This window comes from Onychostoma macrolepis, chromosome 02, assembly GCF_012432095.1.
Source record: "Onychostoma macrolepis isolate SWU-2019 chromosome 02, ASM1243209v1, whole genome shotgun sequence".
Classification (NCBI taxonomy): domain Eukaryota; kingdom Metazoa; phylum Chordata; class Actinopteri; order Cypriniformes; family Cyprinidae; genus Onychostoma; species Onychostoma macrolepis.
The window spans coordinates 1,602,582-1,628,529 of record NC_081156.1 but is presented as its reverse complement, the minus strand read 5'-3'; the positions used below and the strand labels follow the sequence as shown (position 1 = coordinate 1,628,529).

At 37.9% G+C, this 25,948-nt stretch overlaps 2 protein-coding genes across 2 annotated transcripts; one reads left to right on the top strand and one right to left on the bottom strand.

Annotated features, from left to right (window-relative positions):
- Positions 1-455: 455 nt before the first annotated feature.
- On the bottom strand, positions 456-16,584 carry mfn1a (mitofusin 1a). Its single transcript, XM_058748676.1, has 17 exons — positions 16,468-16,584; positions 12,625-12,760; positions 12,143-12,305; positions 11,391-11,515; positions 10,902-11,010; positions 7,972-8,079; positions 7,700-7,853; positions 7,330-7,397; positions 6,622-6,743; positions 6,306-6,432; positions 5,223-5,327; positions 4,008-4,110; positions 3,665-3,885; positions 3,406-3,528; positions 3,080-3,276; positions 1,644-1,778; positions 456-667 (listed from the first exon to the last, which is right to left on the bottom strand). Exons 1-17 carry the CDS (start codon positions 16,580-16,582, stop codon positions 598-600), a joined length of 2,181 nt encoding a protein of 726 aa, XP_058604659.1. The 5' UTR covers positions 16,583-16,584; the 3' UTR covers positions 456-597.
- Positions 16,585-17,568: 984 nt separating this feature from the next.
- On the top strand, positions 17,569-25,702 carry si:ch1073-184j22.1 (erythroferrone). The gene is made up of 9 exons (XM_058752432.1): positions 17,569-18,225; positions 18,708-18,949; positions 19,223-19,339; positions 19,615-19,729; positions 21,384-21,511; positions 21,781-21,892; positions 23,994-24,084; positions 24,196-24,274; positions 24,710-25,702. The coding sequence occupies exons 2-9, from the start codon at positions 18,812-18,814 to the stop codon at positions 24,806-24,808; spliced, it is 879 nt and encodes a 292-aa protein (XP_058608415.1). The 5' UTR covers positions 17,569-18,225; positions 18,708-18,811; the 3' UTR covers positions 24,809-25,702.
- The last annotated feature ends 246 nt before the right edge of the window (positions 25,703-25,948 follow it).

Sequence of the window (25,948 nt, the reverse complement as noted above, 5' to 3'; positions counted from 1 at the left end):
AACAATTTGATTTAAAACCAGATGATTTTGAATTTGTTTGTTTTTTTTGTCCCTCCCTGGTATGTGTGCTTGTATATCATGGACAAAACCAGCAGACATAACTGCCTCTTGATTCTAACACACATTCCTCTTAATTCACTTTAAATGCTTTATTGAAAACAGATTTGTATTATTTGCTTCATGTTGGTTCAGAAAACAATGATCTCTTGCTGTGGGATCTATTTTATTTGATTTTTAACAGAACTTGTTTGTATTCGTACAGTGGCAGTAAAACCTGTTACTATTTGTTGTCATAACCAATAAATGCTTTTCATCAAGAGATTGTCTAAACATTATTACTTTGCTACAATTAGTTGTTTGTCAAGGAGCACTCTGGACATCTTGAACTGAAATAAATCATGTAATTTTTCATTCAGCAGGTGTTGGGTTGTTCCAGCACTGAACACTGGAGGACAGTCTTAAGCCCTAAACACACTGCACGATTTTCGGCTGTCCCAGACGAAAGATTGGCATTGTGAAACAATCGATCTTATAGGATTGCTAAAATCATGCAGTGTGTTTTGGCCTTCTCTTGTTCCCAGTTTCGTGCTGCTCTAGTTAATGTTGAGTCTGCAGATACTGCGCTGAAAAAGACTCCAGTTGTGACTCCAGATCAGTGGCTTTATGCCTGGGAATAAAACAAATGTAATCGGTTCAGACCACTTAAAACTGAATTGTGTGATTTCTGAACAAATTGTATTACCAATGACAATTGCAAAAAATGAATGCTGTTTTTTTTTTTCAGATGAGTTTCCTGAACCCTCCCTTATCTTAGCTCTATGAACTCATACTATTGTTTGAGCCAGTGTTGATGTGTTTGGAGTGGTTTGGATGCTCAATCTTTTCAGAGACCTGCCGCACAAACCAGGTCTAAGTGGCAAGCTTCTCTGCCTGAATAATGTTTCTTAGAGGTGTTTATTGGCACAGTGACTAACACAAATCTGGTTGGGAACGTTTTGTTCTAGGTTTGAGACAAGATACTGAATGAAGCCACATTCTCAAATCTCGTTACATAGTTGTATGCAATTGATACAGGTCAATGATACCTGGACTATTACCAACTATGACTTTTTTTTTTTAGCATTTGAAGATGCATTGATGTCTTCAGATACTTAATGCACTACATATGAGCAATTATGTTCATATTTCTTATATTTGTATACAATAAAAATAGTTTTAGAATTACAGGTGTTTTATTTTTTTGGATTGATATAAATTCACTTCTTGATCTTGATCTTGATCTTCAGAGAAAGTAATTCTGCTGGTTTTGTTCGACTCACTTCATGAGGCAGGCCTTGGAAGAATCAATCTACAAATGGTTTACTAACAGTAATGTGTTAAGCTGGGATATAAAAAAAATATATATATTTTAGCTGTTTAAAACTACATCAGCTTCAAGTCAGAAGATATAGCATAAAATACAACTGCAATTTGTAATGTAGAAAAATATTAAAAAACCTTAAATGCTGTTATATGATGCTGCCCCGCCTTTGTTGTGCTTACTCTTACAGAATTACCAATTGACAAGGATTTGCTTTCAATTAAAGGTAATTATCTCCAGTATGAGCTGTCATTCTCTCTCACGCACATCATGACTGTTCTACCTGAGGGTTTTGGAGTGTCTCTGGACACTCTCCAGGCGCTGAATCCTGGCGCTGAGTCTGCGGATCTCTGTTTCAAGCTCCATCTCGCTCTTGTCAACCTGTTGGCACATGCGGGCAAAGACGGCCACCATTTCCCTGCAAGAATGCAGAGAGGCATATCCTTCACACATCACCCACACACTCATCCTGCAGATCATATAAACCAATATTTCAAACATCTCAATATGTTTGTATGCAGGTCTTTTCAGCTGTCAGCTTGTGGATGAAATATTCACTCAACATTGCCATGATTAAGTGCTGGGAAAGGCAGGTGATGTGTCACATAATTTACCTTTTACTAAGTCCATGTCCTTGTGCAAAGTTGATGGACAGATTTAAATAGCTGGATAAAAGGGTCACTGCTGGATCATTTTGGTTTGAAGTGGGAAATCAAAATGTAGATTCAGAACACTCATGCTTCTGCTGTAATTCCATATATGGTGTTTGTATCATAAAGGTATGGTCAAATTTACCATTGTTTGGCAAATTTTCACTGGTGAAATCTAGTCATTTCATAGGAATCAACATACTAATAATTTCATGCAAGGACAAAAAATTCCCCATGCAGATTCTGCATAGGGTTCATGGGGAATTTGAAAGTTGCTTGGTTTGAAAGTGATTTGGATTTGAGCTGTGCTTCATACAACCATTACACTATTGACTATAGACAACATTTTTTTGCTCACAAAATTTCATAGAATGCTGCTGATGTAACTGGACACACATTTACCACTGTTGTAAGAATTTGATTTAAATGACTCCTAATCATTTCATTAGGAATCAACGAGATCACAAATTTTTTGTGTGGGTGAAGATTTTTTCCCAACGCAGATTTCACAACAGCTTCAAGATTTCCTGAATTGACCAACAGAAGGTTGCGTTGTTTGAAAGTGACTTGTGTGTGAGCTGTGCTTCAAGCTAATAGCTTAGTAATAGTAATAGCTTTACTATTGACAATAAACAATTTTGTCTATGAATGTGTCTGCACCTTTAGAATCATATTTTACAAAAGGGTAAACGGCAAAGCCCAGAATATCCTATATTCTCTAGGACTGAAAACCATAGCTTGAAATGCTTTCAGAGAAACTCACTATAGATGTTCTTATAAAGGACAAAAATAAGGAAAAGGCAGATATACGACATTTTGCAAGCTACAGCAAAGAGCACTTCTCTTTTTACACATTTGTCTGTGTCTTCTCTGTGCATATGCTTGCAACTATCCAGGTGTTTTTATTTACAAAACTAATATATGAAGCAGTCAAGTCAAATGTAATTTTTCACAACTTCAGTCCCTATTCAGAGGAAAGAGTAGCCAGAACATTCTGTTAAACATCTCCTTTGGAATGGCACAAGGTTGAGTAAATGATAACAGATGTTTTATTAGGTCTGTCACTCACTGTTGCACCTGCTGTCCACAGTCACTGCTGATAATGTGTGAAATGGCCTGCAGTCTTTGAGTGGCAAAGTCCACAAACTGCTGCTTTAGAGCCCTCTCTTTAGCGCTGTTGGTCCAGGTCAGTCTTTCATACAGGTATAGGAAACCGTAGAGACTCACAGAAAGTACAATAACCCTCCATCCCACAGAACGCCACACCTATCCAAAAATGGCACCACACAAATATATTTTACATGATTATATTTATAATGAATGTTATATAACTTACAGAAGTTGGCACCTGAAGCCCTTCCTGGTATAAAGCATTTTCAATCTGATATATCTTACCACTCCAGCAATGACCAGCATCCCAACTGATGCTCTGGAAGTGAGAGAGACCAGCCCTGTTGCCATGGACATAGCCAACTCCTCCTGCGCCTGGGTTCCCAAGGGAGCAGAGGAAGAGGTGACCTGTGGACAAAGCATATTGCATCACTTTAGGCCTATTTATGTTTGATATGTTTGCTATTAGAGATAATTACAGCAAGTGCCCCCCCCCCCCACCCCACAAACACAACAAAAAACAAAAAAACACTTGGACAGTTACTTGCAATTTTTGATCCAATAGGCTCAAAGCTTGTTTTGCTTTACCAGGCCCTAGGAAACGGTTCACCAAGAATGTAAGACCCAGTGAGAAATGAAAGTTGATGTCCTCCACAAAGTCTTCACAGAGGCTGGCAAAGTTCAGGTCATAGGTAATACTGAACTTCCTGTTGGGGAGGTGTAGTTGACCTCGGGCAGCAGGGGGCAGCAGAGGACGTAGAGTGTCTAGGCATGATAATGACAGGACAGGATTGTCAATGCTGACAGCAGTCTAAAATATCCTTTGCCAGGCAAAGCTTGTTTACTGGAGACTTTGTGTCTGAAGTGAAAACTGCATGAGTGTGTACCCATGATGTCTCTCTGAGATGACAGCACATAGCCATTTATACTGCTGGAACAGCGCAAGTCCAAATTTTTCACCATTCTCTCCTCCACATAGGCCATGAGCTTCTGCAAAATGCAAACAAACACAATTATAGTCTTTTTTCGTTATTAGATAATGAAGAGAAAAAAAAAAACCCTATTATAATTTATCTTTAAAAAAAAAATAGGTGCGTGTGTATTTCTAGTAATTGTGCAGTTAATTCTCATATTGTATTTTCATAAAGTTTTCAGAAAACAATGATGACATGTTTCAGTCGTTACTGTTTCGGTAGTGACAATTCTATGGGATAACACCCAAAAAACAACAACAAAGATGTCACTTCCGAAACTCCACCAAATATTTTGTTAGTGACTGTTTCAGTAGTGACATTTTTAGATACTTTTGAACCTAGTTCAAAGATGCTAATCAGCATTCAGCACATGGTTAGCTAGCAAAGTTCTGAACAGTGGTATACATAAAAAACTAAATGTTACGGAATAACTCCCAAAAAAGTGTGCTTAATTGCAGAAAAAAGGTGTTCGGTAGTGACGTTCCTTAAAGTTACACACAGATTTTTCAGATTTTGAACACATTTACCTCAGAATGATGAGACCTATCTACTACCACCTTGTAGCTATGAGAGAGGGGGACACAGGAATATTTCCTGATCATAAATTTATTGGTTTAGTTAAAATCTGTCTTGGCCAATGGACTAAAACACTGTTTTTTTTTGTTTGTTTGTTTGTTTGTTTTTTACATAAAGTTTCATAAGTTATACATTTTACAGAGAAAATATAAAATAAATATTATTTTTGAACTTTACTTTTTAAAAGAATCAAAAGATTCTTTAAAAAACAACAATGAAAAAAAAAATATATATAAAAATTTCAATATCATTTTCATAAGTTGAAATTTAGGGGTTAGGGTTTGAGGTTCACAATTGAAAGGACCCAATAAATGATGATTTTATATATATTTAGCTTACTAATATTTTAAATATTATTGTGGGTTTCAATATATAATAGAAGGATCTTAATAAACATCTAAGATTTCATTACTTAAAAGCTTTTTAAATGTTTTTTTTTTTTTTTTTTTTGGTTGTGGGACAGCAGTTTGCACCAATTGTAGAATGGCCCATATACTGTATATATATATAAGTTTTTTGTTTTTAAACTTTAAAAAGTTTTAAAAAACTCACAGTTTTGTACAGGGCTAAGGCATTCGGGGCAGGGCTAAAATCAGAGCAGAATTCATCCACAAGAGCAGACAGGCAACGAATCTCTTCTGCCATGGCATTGGACACCTAGAAGAGCAGCAGTGAGAATTCAATTGGCCTTTTCAACACCATGTAAAAAACATGAGGTTAGATACAGATGCTACTCAACCAAAATAAGTATTTTACCAGTGGAGGTACTACTGCCTTGTATGCGGCAAAAATGAATTTGAAGGTTTTGATGGCTAAGGGGCGCTTTAACAATAGGCCTACACTTCTTCAAGTTATCAGGCGAACGTGTCAAATTGTAGTCAACTTTGCCTTGCCAACTTGCCTTGCAGTTGGTGGAAAATCGAAGAAAAACATTAGTTAAAATCATTTATATTCACGAAAGCAAATTTAATACTTATTAGGCCTAACTTATGTTCGTTTGTGAGAACAAATTGTTTAGAACGATTTCAAGCAGCAGAGTAAATGTCACAATTGTGAACCTTTGCTTACGTTTTACTGCGTGCTACACAACACTACACCATATTTTCGATTTTTACATATTTAACAGGTGTGCAGTATTATGTCACTGAATCTTGTATTATTCTTGCAATAAAATGAAGAAAAGGTGGTTAATTTTGTATTGGAGCATCAAAAGTGGTTGTAAATACACACATCATAAAACTCGTCTTTTTAGGCAAATACCAGAAATGAGTGTCACGTCATAAAATATTTGTATTTAATGTAATCACAATTTAATGAAAACTTACTTTAATTGTACGTACATCTGCATTTTATTGTTTATGATGAGGAAATTCGCGAGAGTGCAGAATTCAGTCAGTGTGCATGTGAACTGAACAAAAATCTGGAATTTCAGCAATGACTGATCTGGACGGTTCTAAATTTCATGCCACCATTAACATTTTTCATTTCATTTTCAATTTATTCACCACAGCCAAATATGAGCATTTTTTGTGAGCACCATAGTTAATTTCTGATCAGTGCCCAGAAAAAGACTAAGCCTTGCCCAGCCTTACAGGTGCACCGCCTATGCTGGTACTGGTGGAACTTGCAGGTTACCTTGTCAGCCATTTCCTCAGTGATGGCCTTTATCTTGTCTTTTATGTCCTCGGTTAGGAAGTTGAGCTGATTTCGCACAAACTCCAGCCGATCCATTAGAGCCTCACGCTCTTCTAGTGAGAACACTCTATGGAGTTACAGAGATTCCAAAAGCAGAACATTCCATTTGTAACAGCAACAACAAAATACCATGCTAAAGAACAAAACGGTTTTGCACAGACTGAGAGAACCTTGGTTCAATAATGGTACCAATTATTGTCTTTGGAAGCTTGGAAAGAGACCCTCCGTTGTAAAGCAGACAGGTTTTGGAACTTACTTCTTTTCTGCTGAAGAAATATTGATGGCATCCATGATAGCCTTGACTGACTCAGTGATCTGCCAGGCTCTGATTGTGTGCTGCTCAAACTTGGTCTTCACGGCAGACTGTGATATAAATTCCTGTGGAATCCATGAAGCGTGTTCTTGAGACATCAGTGTGCCATAATTATCAAAGATCACGTCACGATTAAAACTAATCAAAACATGATTCCAAATGTAAGATTTTATCTATGCCCATACATGGGTGACATGTTTTGATGCTTTCCACTCTCATCATTAGCTGCTACCATGGCTGAATCACAACAGACCCATCTATTAATGCCATCGTAGATTACCGTGAATTTTCATCCCTGGATCTCAAGAATGTGAGGTACGCTCACCTACTCAAATCCTCTAACTTGGCTCAGGGATTGCCACTACAGGAATGGCTGCCTGGAATCTATGAGGAACACCAAATATCTCACACATCTGGGAGCCAGCAGCACATGGCCTGAATCGATGCAAACCAGCTTGCTTAAGGAGACCGTCACCACGTCACACCATTTCTGGGTAAAGCCATCATAAATTCTCATCTAGTCTAAACAGCATACAGACAAGACTAAGACTCATTTTCCATGAAGCTCCTCTTAATCTTCATTGTTTTCAGCCTCATTGTCAGACAACGATTATCCTGGAGCCAGTCACCACAGTTTGAGCACATTCTCACCTCAAATGTTCTTTCGAAACTCTGGAACTCCATCAGTCGCTCTTGGAATCCTTCAGCCAAAGCACCGCCTTTAAATAAAAAGCATATGCCCCATTTGGTCCCCATAATACCACCAATATATAAAATATGAAATGAAGCATGTGTGATGGAGCATCATTTTGGCATGTTTTTTCACACTTGAAGTTGCACCTCAAATACCATTCTCAATATCATTGGGCCACTCCAAGATTTATTAGCATCTGCCTCAAAGTGTTTTATGGTTGTTACACTCATTTTTAACTTGGCTAGGGCTAGTTTTTCCTGGTCTCCCTCCAGAACAGTGTCAAAAGCAGAAGGCTCTGCACTGTGTGACCAAAGCAGTGGAGCCTACCAGTCTCTGGCATTCCCTGGGCACGGTGGATCCTGGCACTCAACATCTCCTTGGCAGAGACAAAGAAGATGCGGCCAGGTGCCTTGTTAAGTTCCACTACCTTTAGCTCCTCCACTAAGAAACTGACACAGCGATCCATGTGCTGCTTCCGCACCTAAAAAAAGAGGAATGATAAATTATACAAAAATCAGCAGTTTTGTGTGCAGCAGCTTTGTTTGGATTCACTTGTGACTAATAAATATAGGTTATGAGTCATATGCAATAAAACTTACATCTTCCAGATACTCTGGCTCTAAGACAGACGCGTCCCAACGATTATTTAGGATGAAAATATTGGGCTTTGATATGCGTTCATTCACTTTGTGGAAAAAGTGCTTCTCCTTTCGAAGTAGATTGAAACAAATAAAAACAAGAACATTTAGGTAAAAGAAAGGAAAACAACCAATCATTTTAATTTTAATAAAATTGAAAGGAATCACAACATTATCATTTACTGCATAAAATTGGATAATCATTAATGTTATTAAATTAAATGTAAGAAAATTAGAATCTAAATGTTAAATCAGGTCTCTGAACCGGTTCAAGAAACGAAAACGAAAACCAGAAAAGAACGAAATTTTGATTGGAACAGAACCAGACACTAAACGAAATCAAATTTTATAGTTCCGAATATAGTTTGAAATGGCCATTAACCGGTTAATAACGTTATATTATCGTTCCACTTAATATTTGAAATTTGCTGTCAACCAATCAGGAATTCAATTGGTACAGCCTATGCAAATGTAATACTGAAGCATCCAAGGAGTGAAATGCACGCACTCAGCTGTGAACTCTTCATAGGTAAGTCGCAATGGCAGTGCATTAGAGGAAGAGTTTATCCGAGTATACGGATTCAACAGAGCACACGCACCTGCAGCGCTTCTGTGAACAGAGAAATCTAAATAAAACTGTATAGGCTTACATAAAAAGGAATATATATGACTAGGCTATACACTAAATATATTTCACTTAAATCATTAACAGATTAACGAAATGAAAGAAAAAAAAAAAAGTGCAGAGTTGGCCTATGGTTCCAAAGTTCTTGGAAAGCAAAACAAGATGGCAGAAAGTAGTTTTCTTTATTTTGCAAAAGCTTAACAGTTTTATTTGTTTTGCAAAGGCTTGACAGTTTTGAATGATGTCTTGCTTCTATATAACCAACCAGAGTCGGTATGGCCATATCGCGCCGGTGCCTCGCGCAAACATACACAATATGTTTGCAACATTGCAGCCTGTTCATTATCAAAATAAAATACAGTTAAAAGAACATATAAAAAGTTGCAGTGCTCCTTGTCCAATCTGTTGCGTTCAGTGTGACCACTGCCTCATGTGCTGATAGGCCTAGCCGATGTGAAGGATGATGTTTTACATCAATGAAAGTAAAAAGCCTAGCTATAATAAATAATATTTTAGCATCCACACTGTAAAAAATGACCATGATTTTAACGGTAAAAAACTGTGAAAATGCTACAGTAAAAACATGTTAAATTGTTAACAGTAAGTTCCTGTAAAATTTATAGGGAAAAACCGTAAACTGACGTTCCCAGAATTCCCTGCGTTGCATTTCAAATTTTGTTTGAATTTGATGTTTTTTCTTTGAAATAACTGTTTCTTCTTAGTTTTTTCTTATCAGTTATGTTTATTGTGGTTGTATGTTACATCTAATGTTGTTAAATTAATGTTTATTGCATATTTCAGTTTAATGAGTCTCACCATGATGGTGTTTAGTTCTTGTGTGAATGACACTGTGCACCTTCTATATATGTTATTGTTTAAAAGGTGCTTGTGATGGGCTTTGGTTCATTATGTGACTTTCTCATCATCACCTGCATTTGGTGGTTATCAGTGCATTTCAAAGGTAAAAAACAGATTTCAGTACTTCAATAGGTTTGTATATTAACATTACATCAGATAATGAAATGGACCCTTTTCACAAGACTGTGATGAGTGTTTCAACGGTCATCATCATTATAAATAATTATTATATATTTAGATTTTTTTTTAAATGTATGTACATTTATAACACTATACTTTGTATTATATCACGGTTTCATCAAGTAAAAAAAAACTAGTTAACGCTAATGCAAGGGTGTTTCTAATGCAGCGTCAATGTGAGCGGCGATAAATTTGACATCGTTCTCTCTTCTGACTGCTGTTATCAGTCTCTCTCAGTTTTTTTCCTTTTTGATTGAAAGTCGTGAAAACACTATCGTGGAGTTTTTCTTTTGCTATTTGAGCAAATGGGAATGCAAAAAATATATTTGTGGAACGACTTCCACTGCTGAGAAATCCGGAAATGTGAGAAAGGTCCATTAATGTAAATTTAAGTTAAAACTGTAAAACCTAAAATGTTGTTACCGTAAGTTTTACGGTAGAATTCCGGCAACCACAGCTGCCGTTTTTTTTACCGTAAATTTTACTGAATTTTTTTTACAGTGCAGAAACGTCGCGAATATAGAAACATTTGGATTTGTGCCATCTGTTTCACCTTAAATTAATTTGTTTTTGTATTGACGTTGCATGGCTATAGCCTTAAGTTGAGAGGATTTGTTGTGGAGAGAAACTAATAGACCTAACTGTGTTCATAATGTTTGTAAACATTTTGATTTACCGGCGTTTTAGCCTACATCATTTCTGAATGTAATAGCCTAATATGCGAAGCGACTTTTTTTTTTTTTTTAACAATGCGCCAAACATTTTTAAAAATCTTTAAAAAAAATAATTTAATGTCTAGGCAAATATAGAAAAAAATGATGCATATTGCCTGTGACTAAGCGCAGCGGGTTAAGAAACCATCTCTTCCTGTTTTTTTTTTCTTTCTTTTTCTTTTTGTGTAAAGAAAACTCTGTACTTGATTATTATTATTATTATTATAGGCAAAGACATATAAATAATGTTATTAACCGTTATTTTTTTCTACTCTAACCGGTTTCGGAACGGTAATAATACAGAGGAACGCAGGAACAGAAACGTTAAAACAGCGATTCTGCTCGGAGTGAACCGATTGACTTTTTTTTTTTTTTTTTTCGTTTTCAAGCTCTGTGTAAAATAGTGGCAATGTACATTCACAATTACATATCCAATAGCCTACTCACTGATACTAATGAATGAAGAAAAAAGTTTATTATGTACCGAGTAGTGATTACTCTGTTTGTCTACTTACAGTGTTCATTATGGTAGACTCAGAGTTGGCCACAAGAACAAAGACATCAGCATCTAAACAAAACTTATCAATCCAACTGTCCAGCTCTGATGTGACATCTGTGCCTGGGCTGCAGATTGAGAAGAGTGTGGGTTATTAATATTTCATCAAACTACACATCATGTTTCATTCTTTATTGCTAATTAGATCAGGCAATTTGGAGTCTGATTTTCATTTGTGCAAACAGAAATTAGAAATTAAACAAGTTTTCCGGTAAACCAAGTAGGCTTTTACCACCCATGATACCTAGAACAGCACTGCCAAAATCTATTGGTGCTCTTACTTGGCCCTCTTCACAACACATCAAACCTTGTGGAGTTCCTTGCAAAAGTCTATGCTATCTATGCTATATGTTATCTGCTAAGCAATTGGCCAGGTCTGTTGTTCGTGTGCCAAACCTGTCCTGCAGAACCTTAATTCAGCTCTGACAACCCATAGAGGGGTCCATACCTGTCCATCAGGACCAGATCATCTCTCAGCAGGGCACACTTAGCTTTGGGCCAAAACACTCGGACCAGACAGCCTGAGTCTTGGTTCCTGTCCATATGCAGAGCGTGGGCAAGCTGATTGACTGTCTGTATGATAAAGACAAACTTTAAGGCTCAACAAGATAGTAGAACACAAAGTATTCAAATCATGCCACAACACTGTAACACCTTTATACACACATTTTATTTATCTTTTTAAAATATCATAAGGACATAAGGAAATTGTTTAAAAAACAAAAACAAAAACAAAACCCTACGTTGGCATCGATAGCCTCGTGGGCAGCGCGCTGACATATGGTGCTATTGCACTATGGGTGTCCCAAGTTTGAGTCCTGGCTTGTGGACCTTTCCTGATCCCACCCCTCTCTCTCTCTCTCTCTCTCTCTCTCCCACTTTGCTTTCTGTTGCTGCTCAACTGTTCAATCAAAGTAAAAGCAAAAATGCCTAAAAAATAAATAAATAAAGCTACTTTCTTGAGAAGTGAGATAAAACATGTCCTGCATAACTTGCCATGGCATTAGTTTAGAAAGCAACAGTAAAATCCACTAAAGATAGAAACGATATAACTTTTCATTTGATAAAAATGGACATATATTATCATACACTCCCCCAAAAACTGTCCTTATGCCATACTGTAATACTTTTTATGGATTAAAAATAGCTCAAATTAATGTAGTTTACAAACATAATAAGCTCTGGAAACTTGCATCATACTTCAATGCTTTTCCTCTCTTCAGAGTCCTCAGTGGTAAGGTAGGCATGTTCCCCGTCTGTGCCCTCCACACTCAGGAAACAATTAGTGGTGTGGCCGATTCCACTGGGCAAAACCCGTTCCCTTAGCATGGCATTAATTACTGTACTCTTTCCATTACTGGTCCTGAAAAACAACATATAACACGGTAACACCCAATAACAAACTGTCTATTTAGCTTGTCTGATTCAATATTACCTCAAACCAAATTAGAGATGAAAGAGAGAAAAAAACAGAGAGATTAAATTTATGTTTTTGTTGCCTCACTTATGGATTTGTATAAAGTAACTATGTGTACCAAAAAAAACAAAAAACAAAAAAAAACCTTGGCTGAACAGCTGAAGAGCTAAAGCAAACATTAATGATCCATTTCATTCTGCTAGCCTGTTGTTACCATTTGGTTTACATACCAGTAAACTTAGATTAGTCATAACTGTAGTTGTACCTGCCAAAGAAGGCCACCTTCATATGTCTGCGGGCTAGCACATCTTTGATGACGGTTAGTTTCCTGGAGCAGGCCTGGATCTGCAGACACTGTTTTTCCTCTGCTACATGCTCAAGATCCTCATTCCTCCACGTCTCTGGGTACCACACGTTAAATGCCACCATATAAAGAGCAGGACCAGATTTAGCAGATTGATATAAAGTTTTTTTTTATGTTTCATATTTTATTTTGCAACCTTATGCTAAAATGCTTTAAACATTTTTAACATCAATCTACAACCTATAATGACAAAGCAAAAAATTATTATTATTATTATTTTTTTTTTAATATCTTTGATATTTTTGATATCTTTGCACACCTGGATTTGGGATTTTTTTTTAAATTTTATTTATTTATTTTTGCCATTCTTCTCTGCAGATTCTTTCAAGCTTAGTCAGGTTGAATGGGGACTGTTGGTGGAGAGCCATTTTCGAGTTTCTCCATAGATTTTCAATTGGGTTCAAGTCATTTGTCATTGGGTCATTGTTCTGCTGAAAGGTGAACCCTTAGCCAAGTCTAAGGTCATGAGCACTCAGGATGAGGTTTTCATTAAAAGGATAGTTCACCCAAAAATGAAAGTTATGTCATATGTTCTGTCATTCTCACTCTCATGTCATTCCAAATTCCATTTCTTCTTTCTGTGGAACATAAAAGATATTTTGAAAAAATGTGTGTGTGTTTGTGTATGTGTGTGTGTTTTCCATGCCATGGAATTGAATGGTAACCAAAACTTTTTGATTACCAACTATCTTCAAAAAATTGTCTTTTTCATTTTTGTGTGAACTGTCAAAAGATCTGTTTTGTGCTGCATCAGCTTTTCTTTCTACCCTGACAAGTCCTTCAGTACTGCTGTTGAAAACACATGATGTTACCACCACCGTGCTTCATCCGTTGGGATGCTTTTGGGTGTTGTGGTGATGGGTATTCTTATGCACGTTTCTCCCATCACCACACATGATTTCTGGATCTCAAACAGAGTAACTCACGTGCCAGCAGTTGAATTTACCATAGGTGGACTCCAGACAAAGTGTAAAACCAACTCAAATATGATCCAGTTAGATGGGATGCTCCTGAGCTAAATTTCAAGTGTCATATTGAAGGGTTACTTATAACTTTACTTATGGTAATGTCATGTAGAGTGATGTAATGTGATGTAGTGCATTTTAGCATAAGGCTTCCATAAGATGGAAATACAATGGCACATTATTATAGTACTAAAAATAGTACTAAATGATTACCATTGTAATACACTATAACATTTACATGTTACTACCGTGTCTACAAACCATGATATTGTCCAAAAGTATACAATAGTCTGTATTGAAATTCTGGGATTTAAAATTGAATCTAATGGAGTTCAGTAAAGTTAATAATTATAAGAAATAATAATAAGAAGAAATACACAGATGAGCCATTACATTTTTACCACCCCCAGCCTAGAGCAATGAGTGCGCCTGGCAACCAAATGGTGCCACATGTGCAGTTCACAGAGCTGTATATACTACTTCGGAACTTCGATCTTGGCAATGGTGTGCCTTGTGGCTTGTTCACGTGCCTGTGTAGTGAGTACATATCAAAAGTGTGAAACTGTAGTCGAGTCATCTGTCGTCCGCAACCAGTGTTGGGCAGTAACTAGTTACTAGTAACTTAGTTACTGTAATAATATTACATTTTTGCAGTAACTAGTAGTGTAACTAATTACTAATAAAATTTCAGTAATAATATTACAGTTACCATCCATAAAACAGCTTAGTTACTTAGTTACTTTTGATGCCTCAACCCCGCTGATTTAAAATCCAACAATCAAATAATTCCTAGATTTATTTTCATAATTTTCATGACTCGCACACGCATGTGATGTCCCCAGTGCAGCAGGCAAGCTTGGAATATGAAAAAGCTTACATTCAGCAGATAGAAATATTGCATTATATTGATTTTGTCAGGAAAAAAGATGATCTGAACACTGTTGTGTAAGTTGTGGCTTTACTTTACTCTGGCATTACATCCCACCCACATCCCTCTGATCAGCATGTGGTACATTATGTTACTATAATTAAAAATCTTTTTGGAAAATTAAACAGTTTCTTACATAATGAAATATAATCGTATATGGGTAACGGAGAAATTACAATTAGCTTCAAGCTACACATGACAATTAATGAGATTAATACAACACTTCTACTTGAATGTCACTATCAATCACTATTGAGTGTTTGTAATAACTCCTGACAGCGATCCAATTTTATGTGGAATATATACTGTTACAACTTCTGTGGGGCGTGAAGAAAAAGTAATGTAACTAGTAGTGTAACTAGTTAGTAGTGTAATTACTGTTGCCAGAAAGTAATAACTAAAGTAACAATATTAATTTTGAAAGGATTAACTAGTAATGAGTAATATATTACATTCTTTGAGTAACTAGCCGAACACTGTCCGCAACACACTGACCCCAGAGGGAGGTGGAGACTGTCACGCATTGTTCACAGCGAGCGGAAGGCCACAGTGTGACAAATTCAACATGATCTCACAGAATTCCGTGTAATGTTCACGGACTTAATTAACCTCCGAATCTGTGGTGGCATCACGGAATCGCCGAAAATTCCGTGATGGGCTCACAGAAAAAATTCCGTGATGGGCTCACAGAAGTGATACCAATGTAAGTCAGTGACAGGCATCAGCCGTGCTCCACGCACGGAAAACCCTTAGCATCAATATGCCGACGCGATACTGGGAAATTTATCATCATCATTCTTGTTCAGAACTGGGTAGGTTTAGGGTAGGGGTGGGGTCAGGTACTCCAGTGAAAGTATAACTGCATCGGAGTCACTCTTTTTACGTGGTCCGATGCAGCGCTGGTGTTGAACCAGTGAATCCGTGCATGCACCACGGCTGATGCCTTCTGTGAGCCCATCACGGAATTTTTGGCGATTCCGTGATGCCACCACAGATTCGGAGGTTAATTAAGTCCGTGAACATTACACGGAATTCTGTGAGATCCAGCAGCTACAACAATGGTGACCAGGGCAATGTGCCACAGCACATATTTAATTGCAGACTTTTTCGTATGGGCCTGCGTATCCGACTGGGTCCCAGTTCATCCAGCTGGGTCCCGATGCTAACTGCATGCCATCGCCGACAACGAAAGAAATGGGCCCAAGATTATTGAGATTAGACCGTGGATGATTAGAAAGTTGTCTGGTTTGACGAATCAGGATTCCTGGTGCATCATGTTGACGGCCGAGCATAGATTACCAATAGAGTCTTTGGCACCTGGATGCATTGCTGGGCAGACACAGGCTGGTTATACTCTGGATGATGTTTTCTTGGGACATTTTCGCCCCATTATCTCAATAGCAAAATTCTTGACAGCTGTCAGGTATCTGAACATCGTTGCTGACCAAGTGCACCCATTCATGACAATTGTGTTCTCTGCCGATGATGGCCGTTACCAACAGGATATTGCACCATGCCACACTGCCAGATCAGTCAAGGAACATGATGGTGAATTTCTGTTAATGACTTAGCCTCTAAAATCACCATGTCGATCATTTTTGGTTTGATTTGGAAAATCAGATTCGTGCTACATCACCACCACCCCTCAATGTATGAGAACTGAAGGACCTGATGATGACATTATGGTACCACATACATACCCAAGGAGATTTATCGCCACCTCGCTGAATTAATACCTTGCTGTGTAGCTGCTGTTTTGCGGCTCCTACAGGTTATTAGATAGGTGGTCGTAATGTAATGGATTATCATTGTATTTATTAATAAATATCCTGCAGAAAACTTTGTCCTTACCTTCTACAAAATCTGAACAATCTCTAACAAACTCCAACAGCTGGTGAAACACAGCACTGATTGTCCTCTTTGCCACCACAAAGTGCTGCAGTGGTGAAACATTGTCCTGCTCCATGTTTAAACACTGAAAGCACAGTGAGTATAATTCACAGTTCAGATGCCTAAACACATGGTGACATAACAGTCTATTAACCTACAGGTAGCCTTTGGTACTCACCTACTTAGACAACAGAATTTCAGCAGTACAAGTTCAAATGGTGCCATTTCTCAAATGAGGTCAAAGAGCATCTTCATTAAAAGGAAATAAAACCTTTTCCTAAACATCTTTTCTGGGCCTGTAACTATTAGAGAAGTCTATGTCTGTGTACAGGATATTGAGACTGCCTGATGAGATTTAGCAATACTGAGCAAGTCTTTACAGAGCAGGAACGGTGACCTCCAATCCTCTTATCCAGGACTTAATTAAGCAGACAGCTTCCAATCACCTGTCTCTAACCACAAACTGCTATTTTCAGCATCAATTAGATAGTGTTGTCTATATTGTTTGATGCATTTTTGGTATTCATAAGTGTATGTTTTATCAATTTTCAGTGTATGTTTTAATGTTTTGCAGTGGTTCATTTAATTTCATTTAACGGAATCATTTAAAATTGCCCTTATGCTCTGCTTTATTCAAAACACATTAATCCAGGCAGAAAATTCGGAATGTTTACCTTTATCAATTGCATATGAGGTTTGTGTGGCAACCATTTCTCATTTTAATTGTCCGGATCTTTTTCGAAAGAATTTGGCCAAGAGATGGTGCCAGTGTTCCCTTGTTTGAATTTTGTAAACAATTACACTTAATTAGGCTTAAAAATGCTTTAAAGGCTTCATTAGTTTAGTGTCTAGTCTAAAGACCACACAGATGCTGTTCTCTCAGCCAGGAAAAAGCAAGAGCAGAAGACTGATAAAGAGGGAGGTGTGGTGGTTTGCAACATAAAAATGTGCAACCTTCCTCCTAACTGTCATCATTTTTAACAGTACATTTCTGCATATCTGAAATGCACATTTCTGCCCCACCCAAATGTCTCTCACTGCTTGCAAATTTAGGATAGAGTCTAAATGAACACTACCTTCCTTCTGTTTTTGACATTTTAAATCTATTAGATTTCCATTTTTATTCATCTTGAAGGAACATCTCTGATTACAAGCAGACCACTGTACGAACCAATAGAAGAGGCATTAGGACCCTGCAGCTGAGGATTACAGAGAGAGTAAGTACTGGCAGAGACAGATGAATGAGCTAAACACAAGACAAACAAAAGAAGGGACCCAGGAACTGACTGTGGTAGAGAGACAGGGAGAGATGGTCAGATAAATGACCAGGAGGCTGAAGACAGACAAAGTGACAGGTCAAGATTCAGCAACAGATATCAGGAGGAGTGCACAAACTTGAAGAGGAGGAGGAGTCTGGTCTGAGAGGAAGCTAAAAAGAGTGGAGCGCGAAAAGGAGCCCTTCAAAACAGAGTGATCCTTTCTGAGTGGCCACTGACATAGATGTGGAATAAACTGGAGACTGGCAAAGAGGACCTCAACTGGCAAAAAAAAAAAAAAAAATCTTCACTGAAGGAATTACCGAAAATATAAACACACGGAACTGTGCAAAGGCACCAAGGAGACCAGAAGACAATCAAACATTATTAAAAACAGAAAGAAGACGTGGAGATACCACCCACAGAGAGAGACTGAGTATACCACACACAGGGTTTATCACAGGTAATCACACCGCGACTGAGCAACAGACACCTAACCATCAACAAATACACTCACAAACACACATACATACACATGCATTTATGGAATACAAACCTACATTGTGATTGTAACACATAGGCTGAACAAGTCAAGCTTAGAGAGTTTAGACTGTAGTCAGGAGGCATAGGAAATCTTGGCTGTCACAGGGGACGGATTGACTGTGAATGGGTAGAAGCATGGTGAGGCCCTGCGCACAACTCTCATGGCACTCTGAACACTCTGTCCACCAAAATTTGAACTGATCTAAGAACAGATTTCTTTTCCATGTCAGAAATCACGCCGGGAATTAAAGTAGAACATTAGTAGATCACAGACCAAATCATCTTTTCCAAATCAAGAGCCACCATTACCTAGAGGACTCTTCCCAAAGAGTATTTACGCTTTGAAGAAGCAGCACTCTGATTTTTCACCTCCACTCTTGGATATCCTCGTGTTACCCACAGGACTTCTGGTCACCTCTCTGTGTTGGAATGGAAATTGTGCACTGAGCTGCAAAGAAGGAGTTGAGTGAGTTAGAAGTTCACCTACACTGCACCGACACTGCAGCATGAAGCTCAGGCATGGGGCAAGAGGGGCACAACTGGCCTTGCTGCTGAGTTTACTGCTGTCTACCTGCACCACACAAGAGAGTGAGGAGAGTCTGGAGCTCCAAGAGGAAAACAATACAGTCAGCACTGAGAGCCCTGTAAGTCAAATCCGATACACACACCTGCTGTTCACCTGTCAAGGCTTTAAGGCAGCACACATGCGCAAAGACACCGTGAAATCTCGTAAATCAATTCTCTGAATTTGACTTTAGGGTATGACAACCATTAGACATGAGGGGAAAGTATATGGTAATGTCATTCATAAACATTGTAGAGAATGTGACCTCACTGTAAAAAGGAAGAGTTTATATATTTGCCGTAGTTAAAGTTTGCTAACATAGTTGACGCTCTGAAATGCTTAATTTTTACAGGATACTGTATCTTCTGACATAACCAACGTGAGCCCCCACAGGACATGGATAGTCTTTAGGGACAACTCCAACAAGGGTGGAAATAAGAAATCAAAAGGAAATAAAAGACTCTCCAAGGTAATCTCTGATCCAATGTATAGGCATTACACACCATGCTAAAGATGAATAATATCAATACATAGAATAAGTGCATATAGATATATTGAACAAAAGGTTTAAGAAGTGAAGAAGTACTATAAAGTAAAACTGTATGAAAACAGATTTAGCACAGCACACACAGATAAACCTAATGAGGCCTATGTGACAACATGTCAGAAAGTGCCTAATCTTTCACCTCTTCAAATGGATTTCTCTTATTATGTAATGTAACTTGAAACTTTCTACATGTCCAGCATGGCCTTCCAGGTCCACCAGGCCCTCCTGGTCCCCAGGGGCCTCCTGGTCCTCCGGGCCCCCTACTGCCTCACCATGCAGAGTTGATGCAGGACTTCCAAGTCAAACTAAAAGGTATACTGGAATTTGTGGACATAAGCCCATTTACACACCATTACCCATCATGCCAGACAGAAGACAGAAAAGAAATCTCATGATACATCCATCTGGCAGACCTGACCAAGACCTACAACTTTTTAAAATACCATTTGATCAGAGGATTTCAATCCTGGTCCTGGGGACCCACTGCCCTACACATTTTTTGTGTGTCTCTCTTATTTAACACACCTGATTCATAAAAGCTTTTTTGGAGAAAGCTCTATGAGCTAAACTGAATGTGTCAGAAAAGAGAGACATATAAAATGTGTTGAGAGGTGGGTCTGTTGATCTACATTGTGCATATAACAAAATAACTAAAATATAATAAAATACCTAACTACATAATACTACTATTGTTAGAAATTGCAACAAAATTAATATAGAAATATAAACTTTTGAACTGCGGGTTTCGTCTGGTCAGAGGAGAACTGGTCCCCCGACTGAGCCTGGTTTCTCCCAAGGTTTTTTTCTCCATTCTGTCACAGAGGAAGTTTTGGTTCCTTGCCGCTGTCGCCTCTGGCTTGCTCAGTTGGGGACACTTAATTTCTAGCGATTATCGCCGATTTGATTGCACAGATAATATTTAAACTAAACTGAGCTAGACAATGACATCTCTGAATTCAATAATGAAATGCCTTTAACTGAAAATTGAAAATTGAGTGTTTAATCTTATCATTATACATTACTGACACTCTATCCTCTAATTTGATACTGTTAAGTGCTTTGACACAATCTGTATTTTTAAAAGCGCTATATAAATAAAGGTGACTTGACTTGATTTGACTTAATCTAAAGATGCTAAATCAATAGTTTTGTCAGAGTGATGGATGCACACTCCACGTAAAAAGACACCAGATGCAGGTGCACAAATCAGTTAAACTGGTGTTAAGTAACTGCTTTGACATCATCTTTCAAAAATTTAGTTAAACATATTTGAATATGTTAGTTATTATGGTCCAACAGCTTTTTGTTTTTGTTTTGGCTAAGTCACTTTCAGAATTGCTTGATGTTTGGGATATGTATAGTCATGCTCATTTGTTGGGGGGGCTGGGATTGTGGGCTGGGCTGATCTCTTAATAGGTGTAATTTTCCAGGACGTGGATTTGACTTGGCCTGGCCAAAGAATTCCACAGATTCCAGATTCTGTGTGTGTGTGCATGTTTGTGTGTGGAATGAGTGTTGGAGTATTGCCAGGAAAGCAGACACAGGTCTGTTTGTGCTCTGGTACTGTGAGCTGCAGGCTGTTCTGACAGCAATATAAAACATAAAGGCGCTTATTCACTCAGAAAAGTTCAGTGGCGCCGTAGGCTCATACATTCTAGCATTCTCATTGCCTCACACTTTCATCCACTCTGTCTGCTCATACATACACTCAACCACTCCAAATATTTACATATTCTATTCACTGTGAGATTGTTTAATGGCTTTATATGCAGCCAAGTGTCAGTCAAATACAATCCAAAACATTTTCCACTAGCTGTATTTCAGTGTTTTTGGGTCTGAGAAGGTGCCTTGTCTATTGGGTTACACCTTGTCCCAAATCCTTTAGAATAATGTAATAAGAAGGTAATTAGTTATTTTGTGCATTGACAAAGAAACATTAAAATCCTGTAATTACCTTTTCACTCAGAGATGGTAGGAAGTCACTGCCTGCTCTGTGATCAAACCCCTCGTGTGGCCACAGCTTTCCGTTGCCGACTGCACCACAACATAATGGTCCACCGTCGCAGTCTGCAGGAGCTCCAGCCCTTCAACACTGTAAGTGGAAAACAATCCTTTCCAAACTAGAAACAATTTACTAATTTCAATAACCATGACTTAGCAGCCCCAGAGCTGTGAAAGTAAATTTGAACTATAAAAGAAACTTTTATTTCTCTGAAGTAGCACTAACTTCTAGATGTATTGATTTAGCAGCGATGTTAGTTTTGGCTGATGGTGAAACAGACTGGCAAGCAGTGGGGAAGGGTTGGCAATAGAAGAGACTGGCAATGGCATTTTTAATTATCCCATTTCTGTGTTTTCCACAGCCCTCAAACACAGAGCAGTTCCATCAGAGGGGACCAGGCTTTAACGCCAGCAGTGGTCGGTACACAGCTCCAGTGTCTGGGTTCTACCAGCTCACAGCTAGTCTGCTACTGGGTATGTGGTTTAAATATGTTTTGGGGCGTGCGCCTGCCCCCAACCTTCAGACTAGTTATCAACCAATATATTTTTAATGGCAGATTCTTAAACCTAACCCAAAAGTATGGTTACAGCCTTAGTTTGAATTTAACATTGTGCATGGTTTATTTGCTATACATGGGATATCAACATGACCAGCTCTAAAAGCTAAAACAGAGTCCTAAACAGAGGTTGTGGCTAAATGATGAAGTGCCTTCTTTACATTGTCAGAATGTGTAAAAATTGCACCTTTAGGACTAGAGTAGGTTGTCACTGGGGTAGTTTCTTCAAATCTTAAGCTTCAAAAGTATTTGTATTCTGTGTACCCCTAAAACAGAGACGGGCAACTTCATTCTTGGATGGCCACTGTCCCGCAGAGTTTAGCTCCATCTCTATTCAAATCTATCCAAAATCTAAACCAAAAAATCTAACCAAGTCATTACTTGAAAATTACAGGCAGGTTTGATTGAATTAAGATGGAGCTAAACTCTGCCCTCCAGGTCTGGGGTTGCCCCTTCCTGCCCTAAATTGTGATTATTAGTACCTAAAAGCTGCACTATTAACTTTAGCCTCTCTGCTGGTATCTGTGAAACATAAATTAAATGCTATTTGCAGAATAAATCGTACATTGTGGTTCAGCACCGCTCTTTCTATGCATATTTGATAGTTATGGGCAATCGCTATATCAGATGAAATCTGTTATGCTGCACCATTGACAGTAAGAAGAAATTCCAAAAAAGTATATCACAAAAAAGGCATGAGCAAGTATCATAATGTACCACTGTGGTTCAAATCTTTTTTGGCACAGGCTCTGTCACTTTCCCATTTTGAATGCATCTCAACAGTTCAAATTTTTTTGTTTTGACAAACAATGATTTAGGAGGTCAATAAGGTTTGCTGTTTTAACTGTCTGTTACTTAGTTAGCGTCTACACACAACTATTTACTGTACCACTCCTTAGCACCCACACACTCAATAGCAGGACCTTCTTTTGCATTTACTGACATGACGTTAAGAGTAAATGACGTATGCAATTGGAATTTCCTGTGAAATCTGACTTGACAGCTCACAAATTAAATCAATAGTTTACTGTAGTGAATTAATTTTGAATACAGATTTGTCATGTGCTCTCTTAATAATGTAATTTCCATCTATTCATCTATTCACCAAACAAACTAAACAAGCCTAGCCCAGCATCTCGGGCCATAGGCATACTGAAATTTATAACCAAAAATCGTCCATAGTGCAGGTACAGCGGTTGTACCTTTGAGGGGACTGCCCCAGTGACACAAGCTGTTTTACCCCTAAAGGTACAGTTTTGCAAATATTTTTACTGACAGTTTAGGTATGCTGGTGTGTGGTTGAAGTACATTCCCAACTTTCTTTGTACCTATTCCTTATGAGCACTGGCTCACAGTGTGATCTTGAATCTGATGGTTCCTCTGCTCTCATGGCCTTAACAAGTCAAGTCACCTTTATTTCTATAGCAATGTAACAACACAGCTTTATACAAATTCAAAAAAAGTTCAATTCAGTTATAAGCAATTCTGAAAAAGACTGCTATTATTCAGCTTGTGTAATTTCAGTGTTAATAACAGTGTCAATGTTGCAAAATGTGTCTCTACAGTTCAATAGTGACAATAGTGCCAGTTCATGTTTTGTGTCTTTCAAACTCCATAAGCAAGCCAAAAGGCAACAGTGGTAAGGAACACTTATTTTCTTAGGTGACAGAAATTGAGAAAAAAAAAAAAAAAAAAACTTTGGGAGAAACCAGGATTAGTTGGAGGACCAGTTCTCCTCTGGCCTAGTCTTAATGGGATAGCGTCCACTTGTTGCATATTTCCCGTGGATGTAATATGTCATACTGTAAAGTATCAAAAATTGCTATCACTCTTTTGCTGAAGTACATGCAATACCTTATTCCTGTTTGCATCATGTTACTTGTGTGTGGCCTATCCAACAGCCTGTCCCTTAGATAAAGCTCAGTGGAACAGGGTGGGGTCCTAGTACCACTGAACACGTCTGCCTGTCACAATCCCTTTAACTCTGCATCATGCATCTGTTTTTTTTTTTCTTTCAGAATCCAATGAGTCTCAGAAAAAGCCTCATACCAGGCAGAGGGACAGTGTTAAGGCCTCTATATGCATAGAGTCTCTTTGTCAGAGTAATGTGTGAGTAGTAATAGTCCATAATCACTAATAGCACTGACCGTTTGAATTGTTATTCTAACAAGTCAAGCAAATGAGTCCTAAACCATGATTAATATGTTTATAATGATGCAGGTCTTTGGAGACAGTAACTGGAGTGAGCTCTATAGGGGGAGTATTCAGTATTCTCCTGACTGGGACTCTTTACCTACAGGTATGACTGACTGACATAATAAGCTCATTTAACTGAACAAGAATTTTACAGGTTACTAAAATTGTTTGCGCTAATAATGCTGACTTAAAATATGTGACTGGGAAAATGTCCATATTTGGGCCCACTTTTTATTTTTGTTCAGCCACAGGGGCATATTCTGGTCCAGGGCTCTTGACAATCTTATCAATCCCTATCAAAACTGCTGTTTTATACATATACATTATTGCCCTCTTTCAATAATGTGATGCTTACTTTTTGATTATGACTAAGTTATGACTGTTATGACAGCACACCAACTAAAAAAAGTGGGTATGCAAGAGTGCATATCTAAGAATATCTCTTTATCATAAACACTCCTATATTACTGACCCATAAAACAAACAAAAAGCATGATTAATGTAGATGTTTATTTATTTATTTTATTTTTTTTCACAGGCTGGAGAGTATGTATCTGTTCTTATTGACAATGGGACAGGCTCAGCCCTCACAATTCTCCAAGACAGTCTGTTTTCTGGCATTCTTATTGGAATATGAGGACACAAACCAATGACTACAAAGAAGCCCATTTTTACAGTGTTGACAAAATACATATCTTTATTAGGTAAGGTATTCAGGACATATTAGAATAATACTTTCATAAACGGGAGGACTCTTTTCAAGCATCTAAAAGAGACTCTAGTATTACCACTGTTGCAAAGGGCAGCAGGATTGCACTGCTATTTCTTTCCAAAATAACAGAAACATTTAAACTGTTCATAGAGGTGTACGTATTTTTTCATGTGATATGTGTATGCATTCCATTCTTAACAGGGCTGAAGTTTTATTTATTTGCATTCGCTTTTTGAAAGGATATTGATATTTGTGTATATTTGCAATAAAATGCTTCCATAACTGCTGAAACATGCTCTGGGAATTTATTTCAGGGAATACAGAGATTTATATGAATAGTAGAGTTCTTGTTACTGCCTGATGAAAGTGTTTCGACATGCATTTGACGCTTCCTGCTGTATGAAAGATTTTCATGTTTTGCGATTGATAACAAACATTTCAGAAAATAGAAAAGTATTAATGGCAGTAATAAAGTAACTACTACCACATTTGCAGAGTAAGTGGGATGAAAAACTTAGAAGAAAACCCTAAAAGCAACAGCAGCAGCTTATTTAGGTCTTGATTCCACAAAATTCCAGCAAAAGGGACAAATTAAAATTTTTAATTTAAAGCCTTTAAGCCTTTTAAATGTTTGTATTATTTGGTAATGCTGGTGAATTTCATTGTGCATGAATGAAGACACAAACATTACATTCAGTGATGATGAATGCAGACAATATGTTCTAGTAGTAGATGAGGATGAGGTCATCATGCTGGAAGTGTGGCGCCTGGTGTTTGGCACTGTGCCCTCCAACCACCCCCCACCCCACCTCACTCTCTCTCTCTCTGACTGCTCTGCTATACCTTCCAGGGAAACATCTAACATAGCATTTGTGGTCAGACTGCAATACCTTACAAGGATGGTTTGATGTCAAATAATGTGCAGAAAGATAAATGAGTGTATGGTAATGGCATGCTTATTTATCCCTTGATGGGCTTACTGAAAGCAGTGTCTCATTACACACACACACACACACACACACAACTTTATCCCAATACAAAGTTGGCCAACTTGTTTCCTGTTAA